Genomic DNA, 25,261 nt, shown 5'->3' with positions numbered 1-25,261 from the left:
CTGTAACCTAACAGGCTCCTCTGGCCTAAAATGCTGTGAAATTAGTCCAAGTCACAGTGTTCAACTGCTCATTTAAAGCAAAAGAGATTATTAAATACCCAGATGTCAAGTGAAACGGGCTTGCTTGATTGCACCATGGTTTTGTACATCAACTGCCTCATGGATGTCATAGCTAAAGTACAGAATCATAGAATCGTTTTGGTTGGAAGAGACCTTTAAGATCAAGTCCAACCACTAACCTAGCACGGCCAAATAACCACTACACCATGTCCCTCAGCACTATATTCACACGTCCTTTAAACATCTCCAGGGATGGTGACTCAACCACTTCCCTGGGCAGCCTGCTCTGACGAAACAACCACCTCTTGCTCAAGTCTTGTTGCTGTAAGAATTGCCTAACTGGGCACCCAGACCCAAACCTCCAGCAAATGACCATGCAAGGCTCTGCCCAAAAGGGAGAGAGGGCCTTGGTGAATCCCAGAACAACCAATGCACTTCACAAAGGAGCAGACACTATCACATCTGCCACCACGCCTGCAGACTTCCCACTGGTCACAAAATCAGTCCTTTAGCACGTTCTTTGCCAAGTTACTTTACCTAAAACAAGCTTTTGACAGGGATGACAGAGCCAAGGCAGCCCTTCCCTTTGCAATTGTGTGCCGCGGCAGAATACTGCCCAGAGCACACAGCTATCTGTCAGCTTGATGAAACGTGTCGCATGGAAAACTGAAACTGCCCTCAAGTTATTTAAAAAATAAAATAATAATAATAAAAAAATCAAAGTCTCATAGAACATACATTTTATAATGCTTACCAGGCTTGATACCACAAAGTCAGCTCAGCAAGACAAAAGGTCCTTCAACTCCTCCTTTTTGTGACCCCCATGGAGATGGCTGCAAGTCCATGATATATGAACATAACCGTGTGAATTTGGATATATTTTTTCCTACATCACTGAAGAACCAGAAAGTTTGTCCTTTTGCATGCCAAAAATGGCCATTTTTAGCAGAATCAAACATCCTCCCAAAAGCAACTAAGAAAGCGATCTGCAAACTATTTTCCAAATGGTTGTTTTGGTGCTTGTGGTTTTTTAACATTTGAAATAGCTGATTCTCACATCCCTCTCTTTGTGAAAGAAGTGGGAAGATTCATGGATCTGACTAATCTGAGCAACAGTACATTGGGAAAAAAAAAAAAAGGGAAACTGATTTCCAAGGACTAAAAATGTAAATTCAGTTTGAACCTAGAAAGTGTCCCTAAATTTTCATTTTGTATACTCTGAACTCCACTGTTTCACTAAAAAACAAAGCCAAAGTCTGAGAGGACAGAGATCAGGTCTGTGCTAACAAGCAGCATCTTTCAGGACCTGTTTTAGCCCTGCTTTCTGACCTCAATTTCACTGGCCAGGTTCTCAGGAGAAAGCCAAATTATGCCCAACCTCCTCTAGAGGCTCCAGACGATCCTCCTCTGGCAATAAAAAAGGGTGTCAAGAAAAATGCTGAAAGAATTTATATCTGTGCTTGACAGTTGGCAATTCTGGCACAAGCTAAAGCAGGGTTAAACCTACTGCAATTTTAGGAGAAACCCTGGACAAAATTTGAATGTTGTCTTCTTCAGAAAATGTATGCTAAGAGCCAATACACTTCAAGTTACAGTTCAACAGCTGTTGAAAAGGAAAATTATGACAGTAAATTGGATACATATATTATTTTTTCTGCACTATCTCACACAGTGGGAATAAAGTGGTTAAAAAAATACAGTAAATCCCGATATAGGCACCAATGATATTTTTTGGCATTAAAGTAGCATATTTGGTAAGGAGGAAGAAACCTGTACTGGGAGGCATACACCAGTGCATGGCACACCACCGAGTGAGGCCACGGAATCCAAAACTCAGTCTTCAGTGGCACCAGGGTATTTCTTCAAATTCATCTACAGCTCCTTCTGCAGCAGGAAAAAGGAAAGGACAACTGGAAGAGATGGGATGCCCTGTAAAGAGATAGCCTTTGGAATTTTTTTTTTTTTTGTCCTTTTAGGAACATTTGAGCATAGCCTACACCACCCCTCAGAGCCAGTCCAGAACCTGCCCCATGGTAGGACAGTGGGGCTTGCTCTAGAAAAAAGCGAGGCCACGTTACCTGGATGTACAGGACATTTTTATTCTTCTAAGATACAAAAAATTCAAAAATCTCCTTAATGACCAGACAGACTTTGTACATTTCCTAATGGATTACTCAGCCTGGGCTCCCTCACTTACCCGTAAGCTCTTTGGCAATTACAGCAGGCATTTGCAAACCCACCACTGATTTGTAGCATGGATCTTTAGGGTTAAGTCTACCACTTGAGAGATCTACGCCATGCTGTCACTGCTGAGAGGAAAAACCCCTTTCTTGCTGTTAAATTGGTTTGGGCAACTGCCAGAGCCCAACTTAAATGAAACCAGACAGCACACATTGCACTGCCCAACAGTATTGCTTTATGTTGCACGAAGTGCCTGCTGAGCGCTATCTCACACGTCTCCACAGAAGAACTTACCTGAGGTAACCTACAGCAGTTCAGCAAGCACGTACGCAGGACCGATCCGGCAAGTAAAGTGGTCACGCAAACTTACTTAGACTCGGCACGTCTCTCCCCTGTGCTACATTTCTCTACAATCTGAAATAAAAAATTAAATCTAGAATCGATCCCGCTTCCCAGCCCCTTATATTATGAATTCTCTTTATTTTTGCCACCTGCCATATTTTGCCAAAACTAGAAAGAGCTAAAGTGGGAAAAACACGTAAGAAAGCAGGCAGCGAGCCAACATTTAATAATACTACCTGAAAGGAGAACTAAAGCAATACCCACACCGTCGCACCCTTTGGCATCGCCCATCCCTTCTTCGCAGCATTACAGACTGTGGCAGGATGCTGAGCACAATCAGGGAGAAAATAAGAACAAGGCAGAGCTTTGACAGTTCACCTCTGACTAAAAGGGAGAGCATTCGAAACCTGAATATGTTCAATTTTTTTTTTTTTCTTAAAGGAACATTGTAAATAATACTAATTGACCTTTTCAAACACTCCAGATGAGGTGGGGAACGCATACAGAGAGTACGTGTTTTCTTCTGCATTCTACTTGTGGGATACGTCCTACACGTTTCAGTGAGAACCCAACTTGCTAACCAGAACTTGGGAGAAATCTGCAGATCTTCAGTAAGAACTGACCTTGAATTGTGAAACAAGTCCTTCTTCTCTTACACCAATGGTCTTCTGTCCAAAGCAAAAGAGAGCAACAAGCACACATGCGCGTGTGCCTGTGTGAGCTTCTGCGACTGAGCCAGCAAGAAAGGGAAGAGAGCTTAAGTTCATGCACATTTTTATTGAGTAGTAATATAAAATGCTTCTTTCATTGTTACAAGTGCATGCTTTGATTGCCAACATTTCGAAGTCAAATTACAAAGGCAAGGCTGTAGGCTGTAGTGAATTACTTGGGCACTTATACAATTGTTAAAAAATATCAATGGACTGTTTTGTTTTGTTTTGTTTCTTTTTCTTTTTTAGAATGAACCAGTTGAAACCCGTAACTGATATACAAAGGGAAAAAAGTGAAAAAATTACACATTTTGTGGCACATGACAGAACAGAACAAAATGACTAAACCATTATGACATTAACAGTTATCATGCATTTAGAATTTCACATGTAACTACAAACTTATTTAAATTTCACAAGGTTTGCTAAACATGCTACCCATCTATATGTGCACTGACAAGCTTATGTTAAAAACTTTAAGAATACTCTCCCCTTAGATTTTTCAAAGCTTTTTTTTGATTACAAAATTTCAAAGGCATTAAGCATTTTCTTTTAGAGAATATAAAGTACGCCAGTATACATACATTTCCAGTATAAGTCAGACCACTAAGCGCATTACAGTCCCATACAGGCCTATACAGCCATTTTTTCTTAAAAAACATGCATAGGCAGATTTTTACAGAATATAGATGCTTTTCACTGCACTTAATATGGTGTCTTGTTCACTATACTTAAAAATGCACCACTCATAAATATTTAAATTCAGCAAGCCACAACCAAGACTTGATTTACCAAAAAAACCCAGAAAACCCCCCAAACCAAACCCCCCTAAATATAAACAGCAAAAAAAGATAAATGTTATCGTTATTCCAGTTTTTTTTTTAAACAAAGAAAAGGATAATTGCTGCCAAATTAGTAAGATAAGTGTTATATTTAAAGAAGGGCATTGAAGCACACTAAAGAAACCTGAGGTAAGCATAATCTGTACAAAATTAAACTGTCGCTCTCGCTCGCTCTCTCACTCTCTCTCTCTGTCTCTTTTTTTTTTTTTTGGCATTTTAAACAAATTTCCAACATTCTTTTTTTTTCTTTTTTCTCTATATTTTTAAAGACTGCCTAATTTTATTTCATAGCCATTGTCTGACAAGAGTAGCAAAACATTATCAATAAATAGTCCTTATTTAGTTTGTACATTTTGTTAAAAATGTTTCGATGTTGTCCATGTTTAGTGCTGCAACTGTAAACGTACAATAGTTAGTAAGAAATTAAACAAAGTTTTCATGTCCAGTAACATAATAAAAGGCCTTTCAGTAACATACCTAGACGTTCCCAATGCAGTAGGAAAACATGTTCATTCCCCTAACTTTGCAATATATACCAGCACGAGCTTTCATTTTTCTACAAGCATTTTAAAGGCATATCCAAAGGAGGTGTCTCTCCCCCACCCCCCCCTCCCACCAAATTAAAGTTGACAGTCTCTTCGTAGATGATTTTTGTAAACTGAATCCAACACCTGGCCCCCAGAGCAAGTAAGCTATTATCAGAGGCAAGAACATCCCACTGCTGATGTGCAGCAACCCCATCGCGCCCTGCAGCTCAACCCCCCTCCCAGACAGTGGTCACTGAATATTGCTGCTATTACTGCCGTTGCTGTCCGTGCCATTAGTCTCTGTGGAGATTGCCTTGTTGATGGAGTTAAGGTTGGCATCGGATGGCACGTCTCTGCGCGGAGGCATTCGCTCATTAATTCGATCTAAGCCTTTGGCCTCTTCGAAGCTAGTGATCTTATGCTGGGGTGAAAATCCTTTGATAGCTAAATAAAGGATTATTAAAAAGTAAAATTAGCAAGGTAAAACTCTTGGCAGCTTTTCCCCCACCTTAGCAACGAGTGCGAAAGTCCTTCTTTGCGAAGGCGGCAATGAGAAGATCTGACAACGCGACCGACTCCTTACCGTACTCAGAAAGAGCTGGGGGTTAACCAACACCGTCTCTTGCAACACAACTACTTTTGTCAACAAGATCAACTTCCAATATTTTGTTGTCCGCTGGGGTTCAGCTTAAGATGCTGAGAAGCTGACACAAAACTACAGTTTGCAATTAGGAACCATGCTTAGGGCACAGCCGTGAGCCGGGGAGTTAGCATTTGTCGTCATCACTTACAGCCTTAAAGACATCGTGCCTCGCCGGAACATCCTTAGTCAGGCAAAACTCCCATTGGACTTTCAAAGACCAGGGGGTAAAAGCGCTGGCCAGTTACAGATGGCAATGACACGGTGAGGCCAGTTTGCGGGATATACATTACAGCTAGGGGAGACCTGGGGCGACCCTACAGCAGGTCACCTTATGTTCTCAACACAAGGCTGCTTGCTGATCGCTTGGGGCAGTTACCCTCCCCGACACGTCCCTGGACTTCTAGAAAACATCTTGAGTCAAACAGCGATAACGCCGTACAACACGGACCAGGATTATTGTCATTTTGGCACATTTGTACAATTTAACTTCGGAAACGCACTGACAAAGGACCAAAGTTCCAACTGAACCTGAGGACTTCTGATCTGCCCTTCAGCAGCAACATTGATGAGGCCTCACCGACCTCAGAAGGCAACCACAGGCTGGGGAACATATTTGCAGAGCGTGATTTTTATTTTTTTTTTTTTTCCCTCTCTTTAATTGCAGAGTTGAAGGTCTTTAGATTTAAAGCAAAAGAGAAAAAAGCACTGTAGGCAAATAGCAGGTCACAGCTCCGTAGATAATTTGTCATAGCCTTCTGTGTGTTTTTCTCTTATCTGCACCAAATCAATGCACTGCACTTCCAGAACTGGCACTTTTGCTATGCCTCTATCTTAACATGCCACAGAGCAGAGATGGTGTGTTAGTACCAGGAAACTGCAAACTCCCTGGGGAGAAAATGGCAGGGGAGTTTCAAAGATCAAATTCAATATTCCTTCCCTCCCTTTATCTTCTCTTTACCCCAAAGTACTCCTGCTCTCCTTCCAAAATATGCAGTCCCGATTCTGGACAAGCTGGTAACTTCTGTTTAAAAAAAAAAAAAAAAAAAAAAGCAAACCAACCCCAAACCCCAGAACATCCCTGGTACCAATCTACCACTCCCTGCATTTTTGGGGGGAGCGAGAAAAGCGTTTTCATGCTGATATTTTTGCCAACCATTCCTGTGAAAATGGATAGATCCGGTTTGCCTCAGGATTTCATTCCTTAGCCAGTTTCACAAATGTTAGATTGGAACTTTGTGAAGTGCATGGTTTTTAACACGTATTATACTTCAACTCAGAAAAAACAACAACAACATAATGGTGATTAGTCAAGTGAGCAGGGATGGAGCAGTGAAAACAGAACAGGCCCTACAGTGAGTTTTTTTCAAGTTTTTGTTTTGTTTTGTTTTTCCACTTTATCTTCTACCACAAAAATGAAGATGTCTAACAAGCATCCAGGCCAATCCCTTAAAGCAATAGTTTAATGGATGGCCGTGTTGAAGCTGAAACACTTGCTGTGCCTGGACCTTGCCACGGGCGCAGCCCAGTTGGTGTCATTGGGCCCTGAATCAAACTGCAGAGGGACAATTGGTAAAGGGCGAAATGTTTTCTCCATCGTTAGCTTTGTCTACATAGACTAGTCATTACGACCACGGTTACGGTGTCTAACTGGGAAGGATGGCAAATTGAGAATTAACTGGAAGGGTGCATGTTGCTGGAATGGGGGCATGTTCAATCGATTGTATTTCAAGCAGACACATTCTTGTCTGTAATACTGAGGAAGGTGCTCTGCTGTAGTTGCTGGTCAGACAACGAGTATTAGCAGTTTACATTGAGAGTATACTAAAACACAACACATAGTCACAGAAAATCACAGAAAACAGCCAAACTGTCAACGAGAATGCACACTGCAGATTAGAGATTGCCGATAGGAATAGATAATTCCAACATAAATAGCAGCTTACTCACTGCTATTTAGAAAGCAGTTGTATTTTCTCTTACTTGTTTGTTCTGTAATTTTATTCACTGCTTTACAAAAACCAAAAACAAATTCAACTGGCCAAAAGGGCACATCTTACCAACGGACAGCAATCATCGGATTTTTTTTAGTTAACAAAAAAAAAAAAGTACCCACAGAAAATTTGAGAGGGGCAAGAACAAAATACAACTGAAGAATTTTGTTTTAAAGGGGAATTCTGAAAATTCTTCTTCCAAAACTTTATAATGCTGAATAAATATTGCACATCTACATTGCAATACGTGATTACTTAGGTTTTAACCATAGCGTTAAAATTTGCTTAAGGGTTAAATTAGAGGTCTGTCAAGAACGCACCAGTTTTCAATACTAAACATTCAGAAATCTTCCAAGGCAGCCAGTCGCTTTATATTTGTAGCTAAAATGGTGCTGGTGTTAATGGTTGCTCTAATGTAAATATCCAGTGTGTAAACTGCCACTACCAGAGGAAGCAGACATCTTGCAGACAAATGTCTCATGTTGTTTTACTTTTTAAAGAGAAACAGAAACACGCTGAACTGTAACAAAAGACCAATAAAAATTTTTTACTAGTGACCTAAAAGAAAGGAAACAAACTGAAGCAAAAATGAAAAAGGAAAAAAAAAAAAAAAAAACACCAAAAAGCAAAAAGAGAGAATTTTTATAAAAGCTGTGTGTTTTCCTCAACGAGAGATTGCTGAGGATGGTTTGAGGCCGAGACAAGACCGAGCCTCCAGCGCACAGCTTCTGAGCTGTGTGTCACAAAGCATTTACGAGCTGCTGCCAAGTTGTGGCCCGTGAAAACTAAGTCCCCTGACCTCCTTCTGTGGCATTACTCAGTGCTTAGTTCAACATACAGCAATTCCAATGTGATTGTAACTTTCAGAAAGAAAAAAAACAAAACACCACAACAGCAACAGATATAAAAAAAAAAAAAAAACAACGAAAAAACATTTTCCCCTTTAAAGCAATTACATTTTGGTTAATACCGAGCCACAATTGTTAGCCCAACACCCACACAATCTGTACAAGCTACAGCAAAATGAATACACCCAGCAGAGCCCTTATCTGTTGTGGCACCAACAGAAAGGGGACTGGCCAATTTACCTTCATCAGCCTCAATAGCCTCAACAGTAGCTGAAGAGAAGAAAGGGGTAGCAAAACGAATGAGAAAAATGAGCAGAGGATTTCAACTCTAAGAACAAGTCAGTGAATAGCAACGGAGCTACAACACTAATGTTACTGTAAGTGCTGGATTTTGGCAAAACAGACACACACAGAAATGCTTACACAAAAACAGTAATTTGCAGATTGAATTAAGCTACAGTTTGTTTTGAAGCAGAAGTTTCACAAACTAAAAGTTCTTAAAGACACATTTGAGTAGTTTCCTTTTGATTCAAAAGAACTACAAAATGAAAATGTCTTCCATATTGCACATCTGACCTGAAAAGGTCATTCTATAATTCTCCCAGCTTTGCATAAGAGCAGTCTGATTTGCCCTGTCAAAAGAGAATGAAAAACGGCATAAAGCCATCACACAAAACTCGTACCACTTGTGATGCCAGCTTGAAAAGTATTAGCTGCCAGTACAAGGCAAAAGAGCCACATACACAACTTCTCAGAATTCTTTTTTTTTTTTTTTTTCCTCTCTCCTGACTAAAAGAAACCTCCCCACAGCACGGGACAGTTTGCTCAGACAGCTTTGCCTTTGCTTGCAATCTTGCCCAGTCTGCTTCATCTGTAAGCATCTTTTTTGTCAACCCAGTCTCTAAAAACAGCCTTCTTCTAATATTTTCTTTAAATCAATGGACATTTGTACAAGACTGAAAGCTGCTGGACCCCCAAAATTGCAAAGTCTGGTCAGAGAGAGAAAAGTGTGCAATTGGGAGGTCACTGCAGTATTATGAATACCATGCTACCACTGTTTTGAAACCATTCATTGTTCTTAAAGACATAATTTCATTTGAATTCTGCCCATCAGCTTTGGCATGAATTTGTTTCTACAGTCAGAGATTTAGAAGCTGATGCAAGTCAGCAAATGCAATCCAATATAGCATTGGTACAGCTGAAATATTTTAAAAGAAATTTTGATTTTCATGAACTTCCCTGGTTTAGAGAATAGCTCAAGAAGCCAAGTTTTTAGGAATACCTCTCTTCCTTTTTGTCTTATTTTCCACTACGTCAAAGTTTTTTTCATCCTCCATAAAACCCAAACTTTTTTTTTTTTGTAGTTAGGATGTTAAATATGGATTGAGATCAATACTAAAATATGTATACTATTATCTTGCTGCATGGGGAAATGAGAGGAGCTAACCCGCATGCACCAAGGTAAGCCTACGCCTCTCAAGCTACAGAGCAAGAGAGATGGCAAAAATCAAGGAATGAAACTAATGCAAACTTAAAAGAAAAGGAAACATGGTAACTAGGATGAGAAATTAAAATGAATAACCAGATCCAAACCAGCACTGACACATTAGAAAATAAGAAAAAGACGACTAAAACATATACTTCCACAACAGAACGTACTAGTCATATTTTCTGTTAATACATATGGCAATATGAATTTGCGCTTAACAGAAACTATGTAAATTTCAGATTATTTGGTGAATGGGGTACTACGTGTTATCTAATGCAGAAGCTTGTGTATAGTAATGTTTTACTAAGCCAGAATACTGCAGTATGAGGAGATTTTCCTTTTAGCCATTGTAACAAGAACTTTAGGCAATTTTCTCAAATTCATTTCAATTCCTAATATTTTGCCAGGGCAACAATAGCAGTTCCCTTGGACCAAATTTTCTGACAAATGTAAAGCAGCTATATGGAGAAAAGCCTAGGTAAAGACCGCAGCCCCGTTAAGAAAGGCATCCTGTGGGATCATATTGCAGCATTTTCAAAGCAGAACGTTACTATGTCCGTAACACACAAGTCATCAAAAAGAAAAAAGGGAAAGGGAAAAAGGGGAAAAGAAGGTTTACCACCGTATACCTGAATCTTCTAGGTAAAAGAGACAGTAAAGGGAAAAATACAGAGAAAGAATGCTCCAGGAAGGAAACAGGAAAACAAGAGGCTGAGACTGTGTTAAGGTTATAAAGCATTTCTATTTCTTAAATCTACTGCCAACAGAACCTCAATAAGCAAGAGACATTCTTGTGTGCCTGCAATATACTCTACAGCAATACACACAGAAAAAACAGGAGAGCTTACAGTCGTAAATTAAGTACTTTGCAGCTCCTTATTCCAAAAGGAATATTTCATCAAAGGCAGCCCTACTATAGACTTACAGATTTCCTGTAACAAGAAGCACTCGGTATAAAACTGAACTGACAATCTGTATTGTGTTTGTGTACAAGGCAAACGCGGTGTCTGTAAGAGCCTCCCTTCACTTGGGCTTAAATCAGAGCGAAATTGTTGTCATGCCGTCACCTAGAATTGCTAGGAGAGAAAATCTAATTCTTGAGCTATTTTCCATTGGTGATTCTCTACGAGGAAGAGCAAATCAGATAAAATAAAGAGTTTGAGTGTCACTATCTAAGCTGAACCTTCAGTACTCCGTGTATCAAAGGCTGCTCTTAAAAAAAACCCCAAAAGATGCTGCAAACTGTGGAAAGAGCGCACTTCACATGCAATGCTGATCTACCATTCTGAACAGCTGATTTTCAGGGACACCCCCCCCCCCCCAACTTTCTTTGAAAATCAGTGGTATGTAATAAGGCTTGAGAAGCGGCCTTACATGAACTGCTCGCAAATGCTCCAGTACAACACACCGCCTCTTTTATTCTGTCCTTTATTTTTTTCTGAGAAGACTGCAGCTACTTTTCTCGGGTTTTGCAGTTGAAAACCAATTCTTTTTTTTATACGTAATGACACACACAGGCAAACATGCTTACCGCTTTGCAGTGTTTGTTTTCCTCCAGAGAGCACACCACTGGGCAGCATTCCTGTTGGAGTCAAACCTTTCAGCGTCAGCACACTTTCACTCTCTTCTCTGCAGAAGGAAAAAAAAAAAAAACAAACCCAAAAGTAAATAATTGTCTTTTTTTTTTTTAAACACGGAACACATTTTAGACACCTTAAGCTACACCTGCCCTGCAACGATTTGGTTATTTCCCGTCTCCTTCCCAGGATAGACTGGAGCCGGCAATAACACCAGTACCAGTGCAGTTCCCCTCACTGCTATGTAAGTGGTTCACCTTTGCACCACACCATACACAGACTCCCACTATAGTTACCACTATAACCTGCACCTATGAAACAACATATGGCATACATTTGAATATATATACATAAAACCACAGACTTGATAGGAGGAAGACCAAAGGAGCAGTTATCGCCAACAATACATTTATGTGTCTTACACCGTATGGTCCAAAACCAACTTAAATTATTGTTTCGCTTCTGTCTGCATTAGCAGTCAGGTACATTATTTATTAATGATCATCAGCCACTTAAAGAAAAGCAGCTAAAAGCTCATTAAAATTAATAAGCCCTTCCATCTTTACTAGCACTGTTCTTAATAGTTTTGTATGGTAAAAAAGATACAGGATTCAAGAAAAATGCTTTAGGAAACCTAAATATGTTTTGCTGGTCTGCAAATAAATATAGTTTTTAATATATGGCAGGAAGAATACAACAGCTCTATTCAGAGAAGCTGTTAAATACAGCTTTCTATGAGCACTGTAATGCTGTCTTTGATGACATACTTCCTCAGCAGCAAAATCGACCCCAATTCTTTAATAGAAATCTATTTTGAAGTGCTTAACTTTGAAATATACAATGACATTAAGCTGAAGGAAGCAAGCACGAAGACAGAATTTAGTTCCATAGTCACTTGAGGATAATGTGGTTTTGTCTATCAAAACTGTTTCTCAACAATTCTACTATTTACAATTTCCTTTAGACCTATATGCCCTGAATTACTCACGTATTTCAAACAACTCTTGTTTACCTACTACATATACTCTTCAAGTTCTATTTTTAGTTTGAAAATTATTCTCCTCGTACACACTTTTCTTTGTGTAATAGTCAAAATCAAATCATGGCCGTTTTCCTTCCAAGTTTCCTAAGCAATTAGAACTAATGTAACAGCCACATATTTCCAGAATGATTTTCATCATCAAGAGTTACACACCAAAGTTTTTGCTCTCTTGATTATTTGCCTCCGCAAGCAAATGCATAAGATGCATTTTCAATACAGTCCATTTCATCTCTTTTTTAATTAAACCGCAATGGCACTTTTAGCTTCACCTTCATAGGATAAGTTTATTCACTGTATTTTTATTATCATTAAACTGCAAATTCCCAAGAAAGCTCTGTATCAAAAAATTTGAGATTTTTTAGCCTTCAGTGTTCCTTATTTTCTATTTGATGTCCTTTACGTCCATTTTAAAAAAAGGAAAATAAACTGATTAGATATTTTATCTACCTCCCTCCTGTCTAAATATATCCAAGAAAATGTCAGACTGGAGAGACAAAGTTGAAGAGAGGCAATGACAAGGAATCATGAGGTCTTCCACTGAGCTAAGCCAATCTTACTAAGATGAATCTCATTTATAACCTTTGAAACTCAGTACAACACTATTTTGATATCTAATTTTGAGATTAAAGTGGCTGAAATGATCCATTTTACATTCAGGTTACATCCTCGAGAAAAGCGGCCACTCCAGCTCAGAGAAGAGCTGAATCCTTTGAAGGTGGTCAGATCAGGTGATCATTTGGAAACGCTTTTCAAGAATTAGTGAAATAAATTTCATAAAACTGCAATGAACCTTCAGAGGTTTCTAAAATAGGCTGATTAGACGATGGTGCCACCGCAGTCTTTGGGGTGCTACACACAATTATCAGACACCAATGTATTACACACGGATAGCGCTGGCAAGACAGAAAAAATAACCTGGGCTTTTCAATAGGAACAGTTTTTGCAAGATTAACCTCCTGTAATTTTTGCTGTCTAGCAGCCTGGCACCCAACCTTTCCCAGCAAAAGAGAAACAGAGGTACTCCCAGGGTGGCAGTGGTGGCTGGGATGAAACGCCACTCATCTCCCTGGAAGACTGGTCAGCAGAACTGCCCATTGGAGGGACCTGTTTATTTGCTGACCGTGCCTCTGACCACAGTAAGGATGCGCTGTACTTGCTGGTTAAAGCTGAGGGAGAACAAATATACTCTTCATCTTCAGTCCCTCCTGCAAAGTTTTAAGGTCCATCAGTAACCAAGAACTGTAAAAGGCTCAGCAGCTTCAGTGAGTGAACCACTGGATTGTCCTCTACCAGATAAAGTCCATTCTGGTCTTCTGGAGATGTTGAGATGCATGTGGTAGGGGTGAAAAATAGTCTCGTGAACAACTCCGAGATGAATTTGACTGCTTTTCAGGGAATGATCGAGACCGATTTCCATCGGTGCCTCAAAACGTTGATTTTTGTGAAATAATTCAAGAGGTCTCAAAGTTTCAAACAGTGCTAAAACCCTAAGGTATGAGGCTCATGCATATCACTTTAAACAGGGCACATGCAAGAATTATGCTGTACCCTTCTTCCATCCCTGAAACCACCGAAAGGCTCCTGCCCCTTAGTTCCCTTTGAAAAAGTCTTTGGTGTATAGGTGATGTCCATTATCTGCAAGTTATCAAAACCCAAATGTATCAGCTGAGCATCCCATTGCAGGCCTTTCTGTATATTTAACTCCAGGCTTCTGTTAAAGGTGCTCTGCAACAAAATGTAGCAGATCCAGAAGCTGCAGTTCAAGGTTATGGGCGAAAGCCAGTTTTCCCAAACTTTGTTTGCTCAACTATCATCAGAGAAAAATAATCATGCTGTTTTATGAAGGTGGTGGCAATGTCAGCTCCAGGCTCTCTGCCAGGCTTGGTACAGAGGAGCAGGTGGAAACATTTGATTGCTCCCCCGTCTTGTTTAGGGAAAAGGCATGATGCCAACTTTTCTTTTTTTATGGGTACCACTTTGCAGTAGCTCGTGCATCACTAGTAATTCACATGTAGCACTTTGGGAACCCCAGGTGAAAAGTCCTCCATCTCAGTATGCTATTAAAAGCTATGCTGCTGCGATCTGCAGCGCGTGGGTGAACTGCTGTGTCCATGCAAAGCACCACTGACAACCTGACCACTGCTCGCATGCTGCAAAAGAGTCTCAAATCAAACAAGTTCGAGAGTTTAATCTGAAATTAAGAGGGTATTCTTCAAGTAACTATTTTTATTTCCTCTGTTTATACCAATCGTACAATCACACCAATACATTTTTTAAAAATCCCTTGATTTTGCACTAACCATAATAGCCATAAACTGACTACAGCAGAACAACATACAATTTCCTGAGAAAAAAATCCCTCTGCTGAAAGGGAGGGAGAACTGTATTTTCTATATTTAGCCTTCAGCACAGCACAGTACAGCATGTTTTCTCTTCTGCTCAGAGACATCAAATGGAGAGTTCTAAACATTGGGTAGCAATTAGTTACTCATGTTCATGTGTTTGGGGGTTTGCAGCCCAAGGTAACGAGTTGCTGTTGCCTGCACAATGATTTCCTGGATTTTTAGTTAAATGACCCTAATGCTTTCATCTTTAATCATCTTTACTCATGGCTGTAGCAACAACTGTGGGTGACAAAGTGGGACAGTTGGCTTCCTTTTTAATGAGACATAATGTGGAACATACTCTTTCTCCACATTTAAGTCTTGCCTCGCAGTGGCTAAGAGTTAATTAGTACACCTGGTGAGAAAAAGCCTTAAAAAAGGGTAATCGCCATTTTCTTCGATGATGTCTTTTGTTTGTTTGTCTGGTTTACACGCAGCAAAAGCCCCGAGGAAGAAGATTATTCAGAGCCATAATAAATATCAGTATTGTATAAATAAAACAATCTTTAAAAGGTTCCAGCAAAACTCAGTTGGGTGGTATACTAAAATATCAAACTTGCTGTTTGGTTAACAGTAGAGTGCTCTAAGTAATCAAAGATGTCCTTTAAGATTAAAAAAAATATGAAACAGCACAAAACCTTACCTTAACACTGAGAAAACTCTAGCCATTTTTCCTATTGCTCTTATCTTGTTTCTTATAACCTCCTTTCGAGCAGCAGCTGTTGCTCCTATGGAAAACACATTAAAAAACAGTTATAGGGATTTGTAAACAACACATCACTATTCTGAACTCCAAATACAACCCCCACCATATTAATGCAAGGTTTGCCAAACTAAGTCACATTTGTAGTCATTCCTAAAAACACTATTTTTTGTTATTTACAGCTCAAGACTGATCACTTTTGAACAATCTAGTTATGGGTAAATTTGGAGATGTGATCCTTTTCATGCTACACATTCAAGCTGCGTGTTTTTTCATCAATTTAAGCTTATTTTCCATTTCAATAACATTTTCAGAGACCATACTCTTTTGAAAACAAGTTTCTCAGAAAACAGCCAAAATGCCAAAAAGATACTCAGCATGAACAGTGCCCAATCCACAAAAAAAAAAAAGAGTTAAAAGGAAAGTTAAACAACAATGGAGTTAAAATCTATTTCATAATCTTATCATTTTAAGTGAAAAACAATCACGTTTCACTTAATTTTCTAAAAAAAAGTGACTGGGTTAAGCTGAAGGCCAAAAGGGTTCAGTCAGGGTTTTCCCATCCCTAGTTAAAAAGGATTTAAATGGTTATAAAACCTAAAGGCAGAGTCCTGAAAACCATCAGGAAATGGCAGGGATTGTGTTGGCTTGCATAGTTGCTCCATAGAGCAACTTCCTTCTCATCACTGCTATGGCCTGCTCAAAATTACAATTACTTTGAAATTTGTGAACTCACACGATAATCTGCCTTAAGAAAAACATATGCTGGAACAGAGACTACAGTTCAGCTAAGTTTGCATATGTACTTGTTACTTGGATATCATCAAAACCAAGAATATTATCTGTGCCTCCAAGAGAGGACCACCTGAATGGGAAAAGCAAATAGTACTAAGTTATCAGAACGAGGCATTTCTTTTAATAAGGACCTCCCACATCCTCAAGAAAATGCCACTAAGTAAACCAGTTTCATTTGATTATCACAATTGTAACCACATACATCATGAAGATTTCTCCCAGAGGTTTCAGAATGACAGGTAACTTTGGCTCATATGGATGCTTCCTGACAACTCCTGCCTTGCAGGTTCAGGAGCGCAACCTGGAAACCACTACATATCACGCCAACGCTTCCTTCTTCGCTGCTCCAGAATACAAGGACAAAACTGAAAATTTCTATTTTCAATTCCTGGCAAATTGATCCATTTTATAAAGGGGAGTCCATCATGGAAGCAGAAAGGGCCAAAAATGAGGGAGGCGGTTACGGCAGCAGAAGGGACATCCCCAGGGAGCCAAGGCAGCAGCAGAGACAGCCGCCTGCAGGTGCCGGGCAGGGGAGCAAGGCGCTGCCGAACGTGGGTGATGGATGCAACAGGTGAAAGGCTGCAGAAGACACAGCCGGGGGTATTATGAGCGCCAAGTGACTTCAGCTGAAAGGGGTCAGAACGAAACACGGGCTCTGCGGAACTCAATGGCAAAAGTCCCATCTGCTTCAGTGGCACCAGTGTTTCACACGCTGCTCCTCCTCTGCGGTCCCAGCTGCTCTGGGCAATGCTGGAGAGGTCCAACGCTGCCACGCAGGAGATTTGCTAGGTGGCTTCTGGCAGCTGACGGTGCAATAATTCTCACCGTTTCAGTTTTCTACACACATCTACACCTGCCTGGATGCAGTCCTGAGTAATGTGCTCTGGGCAATCCTGCTTTAGCAGGGGAGTTGGACTAGATCTCTAGAGGTCCCTTCCAACTCTGAAACTCCGTGATTCCGTGATCTCTGCTGTTGGCAGCCCTACGGCTCTTCTATCGGGCATTGTCACCTTTCCTACTCTGCAGATTACTCAATTACAATTAAACTCTTAAGAGTTTGAGACTACTGCTGGAAACGCAAGCATTGCTTCATGATATTTACTAGATGACTAGGTGGCCTGGCTGATATCCTGGCATTTTAGAAGAGGTGAAAAGGACGTAAATTTTCTTTTTCCTGTGTTTGGATTCCAAAACAAATAGCCATCTTTTGCAAAAAAAAAAACCCTTTCAAAATTGAAAATAAACTCAACTCACAAATCCTTGAGCTGTTCAAAAGCAAGCTAAGAGACTGTAGGAACAAATATCACAGCTAACAACATAAAAACTTGATGAATCTCACTGCAACTTTTAACATTGTGGTCAAGATCAAATTTAATCCCAAATAGTGCATGGGGTGAGTTTGGTAAAGTGACAGCTCAACAGCTATGCACAGGGAATCCTGCAGAGCTGCTTATGGGGTCATATGTCCCTGACCAGCCTGTGTACAAATGAGTCCACATGAGTGACCTCAGATGTGCCCACAGGTATCACCATCTCCATGCTCAAATGTCGATAACGTACTGGGATATGTTCATACATCTGCTGAGGAGCGTAAACTAGATGTCTTACAATCATGCATGCTGCTTTTGCACGGATCCATGTTTTGGGGCAGGTGTTAATGCATTATTTCCAGGCATTTCTAATTGTCCTCCTAGACTGTCTTGAAATTATGAGCCTGTATCTTGAAGTTCAAACTGAAAGAAACTATGCTCAGAATGCTGGCTTTAAAATCACCCACATATAAAGATAAAAATACAAAAAGGAGATGTTAAAAATACAAAGGTAAAAAAAAAAGACAAAGTCTTAGGCAGAAATGTCTAATTCTAGACAACAAAGAGTGGGAGAAACAGCTGTAATTCAGCTGAATTAAATAAAATATATTTGTAACAGCTTACTGAAAATTTTAAACTAAACAGCAACGATTCAGCTGGGTACTTCAGGAAATAGAGGGGGTACATTGCTGCCTCAGTTACTAACATCTCACCGAATTGTACTCTCAAGATGCACAGGACATGGTTTTCAGCCTTTTTTACCCTGAAAGTACTTTAAACACAATTTGTCTTTTTGTCTTTTTTCCCCAAGTGCCACTATCTACTTGTTTATTACAAACCCACACTGTTCTTGTAGAGCTTATAAGTATATTCAACCTGTTTAAGTCACTGTTTAACTTCCAGAAGAGTTGAGAACTCAAAACTAGAAATATAATTTATGACTGAAGTGAAATACAATGCCCTACACTAAAATATAAAATAAGAATGGAAAAATAATACCTAATTATAAAACACAACAGGCTTAAAGGTAGTATTTTGTTTCTCATCAATACACATAATAAAACATTACTAAAATATACACTTAAAAGATTGTTCTCTCCACTGAATTTCCTAATTTGTAACAGATCTGTGCAAATGACTTTAAAAAGTCTACATTTACTAAATAATAGTAACAATTTTATTCATCCTATTTATTTTTTTAAAACATTATTTGCTAAATAACGCACCTGATATTCACAACATTTTATTGTCCTGTTAGTTTTGACTGAATACCGCTAACCTGATACAGTATTTGGATTCCCAAACTATTTATACATAAATCCTAGACTCACATTTCAAGTGTGAATACTCCAGTTTCTACCTGGATTTCTCCAAAACATGGTTCCCCACAGCCTCCTCCTAGAGAAACTGATGCGTTAAGGTGTAGACAAGTGGTCTGTGTGGTGGGTGGGGAAACGGCTGACAGGCCGCACCTGGAGGGTGGTGGTAAATAGCTCCTTTTCAAACTGGAAACCTGTCACGTGGGGTCCCCCCAGAATCAACACTGGGCCAACACTGTTTATTACCTTCATAAGTGATCTGGATGATGGGATCAAGTGTACCGTGATGAAGTTTGCTGATGATACCAAACTGAGTGGGGACATGGACACTTTGGAAGGGAGAGCCACCCTGCAAGTAGACCTGGATAGGCTGGGCTATCAAGAGCGGGCTAACAAGAACCTTATGAAATTCAACATGAACAAACGTAAGGTCTTGCACCTGGCAAAATATAACCCAGGACTGCAGCACAGACTGGGATGTACCCAGCTGGGGAGCCGCTTTTTGGAAAGGGACCTGGAGATCCTGGTGGACAAGCTCAATACAAGTGAACAGTGTGCTGCTGCGGCAAAGCAAGCCAACAGGCTGCTGGGTTGCATCAACAAGGGCATCACCAGCAGAGACAAACAAGTCGTTATCTCACTCTACTCAGCGCTTGTCAGGACACATGTGGAATACTGTGTTCAGTTTTGGTCCCCGCAATACAAAAAAAGATGTGGACAGGCTGGAGAGGATCCAGAGAAGGGCCACCAAGATGATCAAAGGACTGGGAAGCCTCCCATATGAGGAAAGGCTGAGAGGACTGGGTTTGCTGAGCCTTGAGGAAAGAAGGCTTAGGGGAGACCTCATCACCATATTTCAGGGGTGATGGGTACAAGTTACTCCTGGGGAGATTCCGATTGGACACAAGAGGAAAATTTTCACAATGAGAACAATTAGCCATTGGAATAATCTGCCCAGGGAAGTGGCGGGTTCTCCAGCACTGGATGCTTCTAAGATTCAGCTGGACAGGGTGCTGGGCCATCTTGTCTAGACCATGCTTTTGTCAGGAAAGGTTGGACCAGATGATCCTTGAGGTCCCTTCCAACCTGACAGTCTAGGATTCTATGAATTTTAGCCTTTGCAAACACTGCCTGTTTTTACTTTCCTTTCAATATCTAAACAAACCCTGTTTGCGTAAAAGAACTTAAAATACCCACCAAACCTCATGAACATAGCCAAGTTTAAAATATGAGTGGAAAAATTATATGGGAGGTAGAATAAAGGCTTTGAATCTTACTTCAGTAATTTAATGAGTTCTATTGGATTTCGGATTTGTAGTATCCAAACACAGATCTTGCAAGTCGGATATGTAGGACTTGATCGAACAGACAGAAAACAATACTAAGTATAAAAGCCACACCCAAATCCTCTCACTGGTATCTTAATGTATGTATTATCTAATAAAGCATTAGGAAAATTAATGAAACTTAAGCCTTCTAACTTTTTGAATACCTTTCTTCTGTGCATAAATGGGATCTTCTTATGAATTCCAAAGGGGGGGGAAAGAAAAAGGTCAGTGATGTTTGTAGAATGAAAATAAAAAATAATACACAACATTTGACAACACCAATGGAAACTCAATGTTTAAGTAAAGTCTGAAAAACAGAAAAGAAACAAATTAGGCAGGGAACATCCAAGAGGAAAGAAACAGATTGAGAACGATGGGGGGGGTGGGGGGCGGAGAAAAAAACAACACCTTTTCAGCTGAAAGCCTTGTTAGTAGGTTTTGCACAAAACCAACATGCAGGCAGATCAGCAGCGAAGCTTAGCCTTGGAGTTACCACCCCTTGAACGCATACTTTCTCCTACATTATTACAGCTTAATCACTTCTCAAAAGCAGGCCCCCCAGTCTACGTGGGGTGTGCTTGCCTGATGATGCCTCTTTTCTTAGGGGAATCAAGCCAATTCTTCCAGTTTATTTACGTCTGATATCTGACATAGATTACTATCATAGACACGTATGCTGCTTCCACCAAAATCTGTGCTACCTACCGCTCGCATGCATCTGTTCAAATGGTCCAGCAGCTTACAGTTATCAAATCCAAACACCACCATGGTACAAGGTATTGCATTTTAAAATCACCTATGTTTGAGAGCAAGCTAAGTGCAACACTCAGTGCCCAGGCACAACTGCACTGTGACACGTGTTTTGGGGACACTGGTTATCTAGCGCATGCTGCTAGGTTGGTTCAGAGGCAGAGCACAACAACGTGCTGTAGTATGGCTCACGTGAAAAATGCTTTGGGCATGGAAACAACCATACCTAGCCAAATAAATGAATGAATAAATAAATAAAAAGATCAGATTATAATGCCCCTCTGCCACCAACTCACAGAGGTGATGTACAGATTGCGGCCCAACCTTCCTAGCTTGGAGGAAGAACAAACAGAAACCAGTGGGAAAAACCCTCCATTTCTCTCCTAGTTAAAAATGAACTCACTGAAAAGCTAAGACTCTCTCATCTACCCAGTCAGTGATATGAACACCCTTATCAAGGCATTGGTAAGTAACTGAGACTTAATAATGAGGCCTCTGCTTTTGTTGAATCAGCATCTGCGTTAGTTGGCGCAGAGCTTGTTCCAGGTGCGGTTTATTGCACTGAAGAGCTGTGACAAATTTCGTATACCACTGTTCACAGCAGAACCAGGTTTTGATCGGCAGGAGATGTTTGACTTGGTAATTCTCTTTAGGCTCGGACTACAGCATGGTACGGGGGAAGCCGTATTCCAACTGAGGAATAAATGCTGCAGCTAGCACCACGACAGCAGCTTTCCCATGAGAAGGCCGTGAGCTACAATGTTGAAGGCAATAAAAAAATTAATGCAGGCAATTTAGGAGTGTCTTTATGCCAAATCATGATAGTGATGCATACAAAAGAAGCAGTGCATTTGTGTCAAGTTGTCTATTACATTATTGCACCCTTTTAATTAGCAGCTTAGTTTTTTTTTTTTTCCCCAATCAAATCCATGAGGCCAGAAATGTTGCTAATTAAAATAAAACAGGACTCTGACTATATGCTGGCTGTGTAGAGGTATTTGCAGCTCCTGTTGCTAAGCAATATGTTTGATGCACAAACCATACAGCACATGAGCTAACGTTCACCCAAGACATTTTTTGTTGGATCAGATTGTATTGCAACCACCCTAGCAAACAGGGAAGAGAAAGTACAGCAAGAGGAAACTATCAGAGATAAGAAAACTCGATTTATCATATCCTCTAATTTTTAAAGCAAGTGAAACCAAAAGGCCAATGCAGGCCAGCAGGGAGATATGGGCTAAAGGGCATTATGATTGCTATTTAGGCTTTCTCCCACTAAGCACACAGAGAAACTGCCTACAACAAATTGATCGGATCCCCATGACGTGTCTCCTTAAGCCAAAAAAAAAAAAAAAAGGAAAAAAAAACCCAAGGAACTACATGCTGTTGAGCATCCTGCTCATGGCTAGATGCAACATGCATGATTCAGAAATAATAATAATAGAAAAGAAAAGGGCTCACAAAACCACCATGCAGTGAGAGTGAGGTCAGGCAATACTGATGGGGCTTACTTTTGAATGGGAAGTGAGAGGGCAAGAATGTGTAAGAGAAGATAACAAATGGATGATCAGTGCAAACCATAGTGATGGATCATTCTCATTACATGTGGGAACCCCGGTCAGGGCATGTTCAAACTGCAAGGAGAGAAAGAAAATCAGCAGCGAGCCCTGAAAACTACCAATGATGCAAAAATAGGCGATGATTTTAAAGAATCATTTCATCAAACAAAATTTATCTGCTGTTGCAGATATCAGGCGTTTCCTTCTATGGGAAATACTGCTAAAGAAAAATGTCAGCGGGCAGAAGACTGTACTACTGCAGTCCTCCAAGGAAGCTGGACAGAAATTATTGAAGAATAGTGGAAATGTTGAACTACAACACCACTTTCAATTTACAGCCCTTACAGAAACAGTTTTAAGCTGATAGATATTCCAGTCTGTTTCATCGAGAACACAAATGAAATAGATGAAATAGACCTTGATGTTTCTCCCCCAAAAGGCAAGGCTCTAAGGGGGGGAAAAAAAAAAAAAAAAAAAAAAAAAAAGAGGGATCTCAACTATCTCTGAGAGAAAGAGAATTTTCCTTTGTTGAACAGATAATAAATCAGAAGCCATCAGGAAATCATTAAAGATATCAGCCTCTATTTAAATTTAAATCAACTATCAAATTTACTTTTATTCCTGCATCCTTCAGTCTCTTCCATGTGTACGACCCCCACAAGCCCACCGCTTCCAGCAGGCTGGAGGTATGAGCATGCGCCCACAGCAAGCTGCAGCACCAGCGCCACAGATCCCATTTTACAGCTCAAAGGGGATTATCCGGCAAAGCAGACATGAACATATGCCAGCTCTGGTTTTAACTACACATGTGAAAGAAGACCACATTTCTAATATCTTCCTTAACACAATGTTTTACACAGAGAAAGCATTCATACAGAAAAAAACCTGAAAGCTGATTTAGACAACAGTATTAGCATTACAGTACCAGGAATGGTTTAATTATTCCTCATCTGGAAATTTTAACGCAGTTAGATACCGTTATGCAGCACACACGCATGCGAGCCCAGAGGATTCCAGCCTGCCTCCCTGCTCAGACGCCTGCAATGCTGCAAACTCCACGTCTGGAGGAGTGCTGTGGCAAAAGCCCCGGTGAGCCGGGGGGTTCACCCTCCTCCCAGAAAAAACACAGTAGGTGTGGAGACCTCCTGCAGCCGGAGAGGGCCGCTGTCCCCAAAGACCCCGAGCGCCTCGTCATTCCTGACTGCTTTTGAGAACGCGCTCCCGAACCATAACTTAGGCATGGGAACGCTGACACACTAAAATTTTCGAAAAGGACTGCAGGCATTGGCCTTCCTTTGCTCAATGGAAGTTTATAGTACAACTTTAAAAGAAAGGATTAGGCCAATGCTGCATTAATTTAAAAAGCCTTCCCAGAAAGCCTTTGCTTTGGCATTGCATTCAGTGGGATTTCAGCCTGTGCTTAAGTGCTTTCTTGAGCCAAGGATTTTAAGCACATGGTTTTGTTGCTACTGTATTTAATTTGACATGGTTTTTACTCATTGTATGCCTCCGTACCGTTTCACACGCTGCTTTAATTACGCAGTAGCTACTTATTTAAATTTCATGAGAAAAAAAATTGGGCACAATATTCCAACAGGTGTTTTCCTCTCTCCACTGATTACTGGTTTCAATAAACTCAGTCTTTGTCCCAAGTCCTGCAAGATAATTGTTCACGTCCACACTCTGTGGAAGATACAGAACAGGGAATTTCATCTGGCTTTTCAGAGTAAAAGCAAAGCACGAAAATCCATACCCTCCTTCTCCATTGCAGAGGAAACATTTGTCAAAACCCGGGATCTAGCTTCCTCTTCCAAAGATTAAAAATAAAGACTTCAAAAAAGAAGTTTAATTATTAATTACAACTTCATTAAATATTTGTCTTACTTGAAAGTTCTTCATTCTCCCTGTTCATTCATTCTACCTACAAATATCTTGAGAGTATCTGGTAATGATAGATTTTTCCAGTTCTTTTTAAATTTTTTAAATATTTCTGTTCTTTTCCCAGAGTATTTGAGTTTTTTTAACATTGAAAGTATTCATAGTAAGAACGTTAGGGATGCATGGAATTTTTTTCAGTTTTGCTCAATTGAGAAGGGATAGTCTGCAGAGCTGCAAATTTACTCTTGCACAGCCTAACAGAAAATAATGTCTAATAAAATAAATTGACTTCTAAGAATCCCCAGACTGTAAGATATAAAGTATCATTTACAGTCAAACCAACAGGTACAAGGCAAGTTATCATATAAACTCCAACCTAAGTGACAGCAGAAGTGACCATGCCTCTCTTAGAATCATAGAATCGTCTAGGTTGGAAGAGACCCTTGGGATCATCAAGTCCAACCATCTACCCTACCCTACAAAGTTCTCCCCTACACCATATCCCCAACGCCACATCTTCTTAGCAGAAATGTCAGGTCAGAACATTCTCTGTGTTTGCACGTTTATTTTTATTGATTATATTGCTACTTAAAGCCTTTAAGATACACTAGTGCATTAAAAAAGCCAGCTAATGAAATATTTCAAGTACAAGTCTTCCAAAGTTGCAGTACCAACATTTTGAAAGGAGCTCTGCAGAAAGTTTATTTCATTGTAGGACGATCATTTCATCAGTATAATTAAACTTCCTATGGCAATCCCTGGGATCTTATGCATAAAATCAACATCTGACCCCTTCATGACAACACAACCCAGATTTCATGGAGAGAAATACGTATTTTTTTTTTTTAACCAAAAGAGTGAGACCAAGGAAAGGGTTAGAACAGGGCAGAAGTTCCATTAATTCTTTCCAAGGCATGCAGTAAGCAAATCCACTGGAGTCTAGCACAACAGTTGCTTTCAGGGGCACAGAACTTAAACGG

At 40.1% G+C, this 25,261-nt stretch overlaps 1 protein-coding gene across 1 annotated transcript in view; it reads right to left on the bottom strand.

Moving 5' to 3' along the window:
- Positions 1-3,340: 3,340 nt before the first annotated feature.
- The window catches only part of PPP3CA (protein phosphatase 3 catalytic subunit alpha), a 202,528-nt gene continuing 180,607 nt past the window's right edge, over positions 3,341-25,261 (bottom strand). The window contains exons 11-13 of the mRNA XM_082482149.1: positions 15,280-15,364; positions 11,165-11,262; positions 3,341-5,106 (exon numbers count right to left, since the gene is read on the bottom strand). Coding sequence (XP_082338275.1) covers positions 4,913-5,106; positions 11,165-11,262; positions 15,280-15,364 — 377 coding nt within the window. The 3' untranslated portion in view covers positions 3,341-4,912. The remainder of the gene's footprint in view (positions 5,107-11,164; positions 11,263-15,279; positions 15,365-25,261) is intronic.

The sequence above is a fragment of the Vanellus vanellus genome, assembly GCF_965231255.1.
Source record: "Vanellus vanellus genome assembly, chromosome: 4".
NCBI lineage: Eukaryota > Metazoa > Chordata > Aves > Charadriiformes > Charadriidae > Vanellus > Vanellus vanellus.
This window is presented reverse-complemented; position numbering and strand designations above follow the sequence as displayed.